Source organism: Calypte anna, chromosome 5A, assembly GCF_003957555.1.
Source record: "Calypte anna isolate BGI_N300 chromosome 5A, bCalAnn1_v1.p, whole genome shotgun sequence".
NCBI classification, from domain to species: Eukaryota; Metazoa; Chordata; class Aves; order Apodiformes; family Trochilidae; genus Calypte; species Calypte anna.
The window spans coordinates 12,255,324-12,262,300 of record NC_044251.1 but is presented as its reverse complement, the minus strand read 5'-3'; the positions used below and the strand labels follow the sequence as shown (position 1 = coordinate 12,262,300).

The following is a 6,977-nucleotide window of genomic DNA, read 5'->3' as shown; positions in this document are numbered from 1 at the left end:
TTTTCCCCTATATTTTTTCCCCTATTTTCCCCTATAAAATGGGAATTTTGTTTGCAGTGGCTAGTCTGCACTCCTTCCCATCTTCCCTCACCTCCGCCAGATGTTTTAAGGCAATGGAGTGAATGTTCATTACCCCATATGGAAACATATTTGAGATAAGGTACTTTTATACATTTACTAAAAGCTGAAGAATAGGAAGTTTTTAGGGGGTTACAACAATGCCTGCACTAGCAGACACAACAGAAGCCTTCTTTCAACTTGAATGTCATGCTGTAAAATCTTCTCAGAATTAGCATTCTTAACAAATGTGATATTTGGAGTACTGAGTACAGTGTCTCTACTATCAGCCACCAAAACCACACAAATACCCAGCTTCCAAATTTTCTGGGGCAATGTTCCAAAGCTCAGAGGTGAATCTAGGCTTGACACTTAGGTTCTAGGTTAATCCTGCAGCAGTGTCTCATCTGACAGTCACGTTAGGTGAATGGGGCTTGGTTAGAGTTCTTCTTTTGAGATTCAAACTCAGAGGCATGAAGTGTGATTTTAATTTTTTTTCTAATATAAATATTAAACCAAAATCTTACAATTTATATAAAATCTTTACAATCTGTACACTTTTTCAAGCTTTTCAAATAGCATTAAACCAAAAAAATTTCAAGTTGCCATAGAGATCAGTTTCAGCAATAGAAGATTGCTACTGTACCAAAGAACTATTTCCAAAAACATAGATAAGCTACATTAAAGGCAGTTATATTTAATCTGAATATCAACAGTAGGCCTGCTTAGTTAATTGTGGTATTACTCACACTTAAAAAATAAACAGTAGTTGGGGTGAGGGACCACTTGTTTTTTTCTCCTTCCTATAGGTACAGGAAACACAGTTGAAGGAGGAAAAAGAATAAATCAGCCATGACAAGTTAAATTTCTGTATCAGTTTGCTAACGTGACTTTTAAACAGCTCTGACTCCTTTATTTGTATCTTTTTTTCCCTAGCATAAAGCAGGTTGACGATTAAGACAGATGAGAGTAATTTTTGTTCAGTAGCTTTGTCAGTTTTAGCAGTATCCCTGTATTCAGTTTCTGCTATCAGTCTTCCATGCAGCAAAAACGAAGTCACAAAAGAATACCACCATCAAAAAACAAACACAAAAACCCCCAAATTGAAAGCTGTACAGGCTTTTGGGCAAACAGAGAACCTGAAGGTACTCTGAGAGCTCTGAAATTCTCTAGGTATCAACTGACTTAAAAGCAGGAAGTTTTCAGCACACATGAAGCACCACGTACTTAATAGAGAAGATGTTCCTGCAAACAGATCCCTTTTAAGTCATTCAGGCTGTTTGTAGGAACAAGAAAACACAGAGAAACATTAAGTTAGCATTTTAAGACTGTACAAATCTATAGTCAATTTTGAGTGTTAAGTTCTCAACCTAGTAACACGGTAGCACTTGTGCCAGCTGCTGATGTTAGAGAATTTTCTTTTTAAAGCAGAGTTTGTTCATGATTCCCACCCCTCAGTGTAGGCAAAGTACATGCCTACATACAAGTTCTATTAGAATCCAGAGTTTAGCCACAAGTGAGCAGTTACCTTAGCTGCACGTTTATGACTCTTAGCTGCTCTTGGGGGGTATTTTCAGAATATGTGAAAATTTATCCAACTTCTATCTTTTTATTTTAGTTGTTGCAGAAACAGGCATTTATTTGCTAAATGCCTATTAGAAATATGCCCCGCTGTAGTTCCCTGAATGAAGGACAAAAATAAAGAAGCTTACAGAAAAGAGCAAATCAAGTTTGCAGACATGACCTGAAAGCTCTGCTTCATTGAACAAAGTGCAATTCCATGTTAATTGTTAATGACTGAGGCTTAGTGTACAAGGAAAAAACGTTGCAGTCTTCACAGCTGCTGGATGTTGTCCTATGCTTTTCACTTATTTACAGTAAGGTAAACGAAAATCTAATACTACTGTTTCTCTCCATTTGTTTTTATCCATACGTAGATATGCAAGCACAATCCTAGGTCAAAACAAGGATTTAGAATTGCTGAACTAGCAAATAGTTTCTTTAATCAAGCATGTAAATGCTTTATTTATAATGACTGCAATTTGTGGATGGAATGTACATGTAGACCATTCTGAACAGAGCACATATGCTATTGTAGTAAGTTCACTATTTCAATCTAAACCTGTATAAGTCCATTTTTCAGAGCATTAAGTAGGCTTTGTAAATAAATACATCAAAGTCCTAAATTTCTGGTGTTTAAATGTGTGATGAGGAATCCAGTAGATAATGCAAGCAAGTTTTATATAACTAGGAGTACAGACTCTCTTGAAATGGAACTATGATTTTAAAATTGGCTATTCTGACAAGTAGTTTTTCAGTAACTTGAAAACCTGTTTTGTTGTCTCAAAAATACATGCACAGTCTAGCTCTATGAAAACTAAGTTACCTCCCTAGCACCTTTACTATACAAAATTTACACACAGAAGAGCACACTCATCTTGACTCATTGCCTTAAAGTGCATGTGAAATCTTGGAGACAGAAAATTGAGAAACCTTGTTCAAACCAGATATTAGGAGCTCTGGAATAAAGTATTTGTTGCATTGAAATTACTGAACAGTTTCTAATTCTCATAATATGGGCCCTCAAGTTCTACTTGACAATGATATCCACTTTGACATGAGACAAAAATAATTACCCTTGTTCCATATCTACTGTCTGTGGACAGGTTATCCTTTAAACTAAATAAGGGCTGTGTTCCAAGCTGTAGCATAGAACACAAAAATGTTCATTGTAAATTTTCTGTAGTCTCATCTTTCACCTTAACAAAGGGAAACATTCAAACAGTAGGACCTCTAAAGCTCTGAAAGAGCTCTGAAAGTGTCAGTTTATTCTAACAATGTCTTAAGAATCAAATATCATCAGCTCTGCTAGTTATCTTAATAATCATGTTAAACTTTGGAAATAAAGATGGCAGTTCACATCATGATTTTGTTTCGGCCACAGTGAGAAGGAACTGCTTGTCTTCATGGAATATTTCTACAGGGTTCCTTAAATACTCAGCTTTATAGAACACTTGTGACTACAAACCTGAACTTAGACCAAGTCTGGGATGACACAGCCTTATGAATAGCTACTTTCTCAGAACACTTACAGAGTAAGGTGTGCTGGTGCTAGTCAGGTCACTGGGGAATCTGCACTTGAACAACAATGTCACTCCTTTTAAAGCAAGCCCAGAAGATAATACTATTTCCATTGCACAGATAATGCTAAATTACTTCTGAAAAGTCAAAGGAATGGATTTATACATTTGGGAGTGCATGTTCAGTATGGAAATGTGTTGAGTATAGAGAATAGTTCTGTTTAAGATGCTTCAGTCTCTCCAGTTCAGTAGGTAAAGCAGCTTTATCACAACCTCTCCTCAATCTTACATTCTTACATTGGAGATTTCCGTTCTTGTCTGCTAGGAGCAGTCTCTGTGCTGTAGGTTGTCGACTACATGGTTCCTTCCCTGGATGGTGAGAGATTCGATTGTTTTATGTGCCTGTTCCAGCTGGATTTTTAAACCTTCATTATCTGCCTTCAGAATATTCCGTTCCTAAACAAAAAACAATGGTATTTTAGTTTGAACTTGTTTCAGGCTGTCTGGTTGTATGTTTAGTTTGACACGTATAAACATAGGTTGCTGTAGCTCTTGTCATTGGAATAAAACAATAACTTATTTGAATGTTTCAGTAGTAACTACTCTACCCTTTGTGTATACTCTTAAAACTTTACAACAGCTGGTAACTGGTAATCATACCAACAACCTCCATTTATCCACCCTCCACTGCTCTGCTTGTAATTGCAGCAATTTAGGGCAAACAGGAACACAGTGCACATTTTATCACACTACTAATGTAAAACTTGATGTACAACAATTCAAGACATTAATTTATGATATCATCTGCTATTCAGTAATTGAGGTCAGTGTAGTGAAATAAGGCAACCAGGTGCCACTAATTGCCAGGCAGTGGGCATGAGCTTGTGTTAAGCCCACCTGTGCCTGATTAGGGCAGGGCCCCCACTGCGCATGAGCAGGATTAGCGGGCCAATAAAAGGTAAGGCTCAAACTCACAAACTCAGCTCACACTGGAACTTACAATCTCGGCATGCTTGGCTTTAGCTGCTGCTTTCAGCACCGTTATTGCTCCTCTAGAGCTCATCGCCGTCAGGGGGAGGCTTTTGAGGAGTCTCGAACCCGCGGCCTACAGCATTGCTCGGGTTGTGTTACTGCGTGCTAGCCAGCTGTGCCCCTCAAGCCTCACCCTGTACTGTTGACTGAAAGGTAAGTGGTCTGTAATGGAAGATTCTTGCTAACTGTCTTAATCTGTGTCTTAAGAAACCAGTCATCTTTGATAAAACATGAGCTCACTTTATCAACAGAAAAAGATACTTTGAAAGGTATCCTAATCATTCGAAGATCATGCTATGGTCCTGTTGTTTTACTGTTTCCATGATTGTCCATCTCTGAATAGTGATAGTAATCAGTGAAGTATGAAAACAAATCTGCCTTTGTTCTTCACAGTCCCATCTGGATTCATCTGTCACTCAACTGATACTTGGTAGTTTCTGCAATTTGTCTGGAAAGGTGGTGTTTCTACAGATCTGAGTTGTTACAGTCTTACAAATAGCTACTTTGTCAGAAAAGTTGTAGAGTAAGGTGAGCCCCAACTGGGCTTGTGGAGGTGAAATCTAGCAAGAGGCATGATGCCTGTTCACACAGCAAAATTTCTCTATGACTTAAAAAAAGAGATGATTCACTGTCAGTTGAACAAAAGCAGAACTCCCTGTCCTCCTTGGCCTGTATGTTCTGTCACCTAGTGTAGCAGAGACCACCAAAAGCAGGAAGAAGTTACTAATTTTATGGAGTAATACTCTGTCCTAAAGTATGGGATTATGTTCATGTTCTTGCCTCTAAGTTTTAAAATTAGTATGGATCAGTGTAACCATAATCAGGGCTTCAAAACTTACTCCCTAAGCCCTATACTAGTACTAAGATTTATGCCTGAAGTGCAGCACTGCTGGAGTTGAAGTGGCTAAGAATTTATGATGCCACTTATGGACTGTTCTGGCTGGAGTAGGGTGACACCTTCCCACCCAGCAACTTCCCTACACCCTCCAACCAACTTTACAGAACTGCTGTATAAAACAAAATTTGTTTCATCATGTATGTACCTGCTCAAGTTCCTGGTATGATGGTTTATAGCTGTGATGCTCCTCCTTCATCTTCTGGCTGGAGTCCTTGTTTTCCCATTTAACATAGGCCTTCTTGCGGGCTAGAAGTGGGCTTGGCCATGGGGATGATGGAACTGCCTGGAGATAAGGATTTTCTGGCATCCTATGTTCTTTCTTCTCTCTCTGCCTACGAGATGGTAGCTCACCAGGCAGCAGAAGGGGATCAGTCTGGGTACCTTTATGAACCACAGCTGGTTTCAGTCTCACTGAGATTTTCTGAGCTGAGGAACCCATGAGCATAATTGTTCGGTCCTTGCTGTCTTCATTGTGTACCACTACTTCTCCATTAGGAATTGTGAACACTCCTTCTTCATGTCCTAGAGAATATATATGGTAAATTGTGTCAAGATCTTACCCCAGGAAAGGAGAAAGAGGAGGCACAGTAATTGAGATTTTAGTTAAGTAGAACAATATTTACTCTTCATTGATTTTACATTAATTCCTTTCCAAATTAGCTGCCACTGGAAGTTTCTCAATGTATCTGTTGGCACTACTCTTTGCCCTGTCTCAGTAACATAAATACAGATCAGTAGGAGGAAAAGAAGTGTACCAGCAAGGTCAGATGGAGGAAAAAACCTCCAGATGGCCAGGAGGTTTTATATAGACCATTTATATTGGTGACTGGGCTGGAAAATTAAACCTTGGTACTAGTTCAGCATTATTGCAGCTTTCACCTGTAAAATACAACTTACCCACTTTATAAAGTGAGATAATGATATTTTTAATTTTACACTGCTTTTGTATAAGTGGTCCTAAAATACTTCTGCAGTTAAATGAAAACAGGAAAGGGGGGGCAGGGAGAAGAAAAAACCCACAATGTTGGAAACAGTGGGCAAAAGATGCAGTTAAAGGATTTAGTATTAATAATAATAATAATTTCAAAAATTAATAAAAAAGATAAAGTAATTTCTGGTTCTGGGAAGAGAACAAAAGGAGGCTACATGTTCAAACACATGAGGGGAAAGAACAAAGTCAGTCCAGTAGGTACTGAAGGATGTGGAGTAGATGAGGCCCCTCCAACCTGGACCTGAATTACCATTTTTCAACAAGGTGTAGTGCTGGGAGGTGCCACATTCTGGCACTGGGTGAATGTAGGGCAGTGCAGATCAGTGTCTATAAATGTGAAATCCCATCAGGTCCCATGCAGCAGTGCTGCAGCTATTGCAGGTGCAATGATACAGATGCACATAGTTCTAAAGATAAATTGGCCACATTGTGAGAGTGCTAATAGGAAGCCTAAGATGGGATCCAGACATGTGAATCTTAAATACAACACAAAAAGATTCATATCAAACTGGCAAGAAGTAGGTTTGAAGAATATTAGATACAGGAAAAGAGTGGGAGATAAATTCAAAGGAAATGAGCATGGAGAGATTTGAAACATCAAAATTAAACCAAAATGAAAGTAGCTTTAGGTCTTATGCAAGGACACCACTTCCTTCTTTGGTAGCCTACGTAGTAACACACAATATAAAAAGGAGAACAGGAAGGTTTAAATTTTTCATTTCTGATTAAATAAAAGATGGAGAGACAAAAAGGAGTTGTAGATGAAGCTACTAAATTTGAAAAAATAAACAGAATTACTTCTTGGTTTTCCTAGCACACGTAAGTAAACTCAGAATTGAAATCTGAATCAGAATAGTAACAGTTCAGTGGTTGCTTAATGTGACAACAGTGGTGAAGACTGAAGCATATAAAACCTGCT

At 38.3% G+C, this 6,977-nt stretch overlaps 1 protein-coding gene across 6 annotated transcripts in view; it reads right to left on the bottom strand.

Moving 5' to 3' along the window:
* Positions 1-526: 526 nt before the first annotated feature.
* RASGRP1 (RAS guanyl releasing protein 1) overlaps positions 527-6,977 on the bottom strand; it is a 42,831-nt gene continuing 36,380 nt past the window's right edge. For 2 of the 6 annotated variants that reach the window (XM_030451606.1, XM_030451602.1), the window contains exons 16-17: positions 5,213-5,589; positions 527-3,593 (exon numbers count right to left, since the gene is read on the bottom strand). In XM_030451606.1, coding sequence (XP_030307466.1) covers positions 3,459-3,593; positions 5,213-5,589 — 512 coding nt within the window. In that variant the 3' untranslated portion in view covers positions 527-3,458. The remainder of the gene's footprint in view (positions 3,594-5,212; positions 5,590-6,977) is intronic. The other 4 variants (XM_030451603.1, XM_030451604.1, XM_030451607.1 and 1 more) reach the window with 2 other exon arrangements.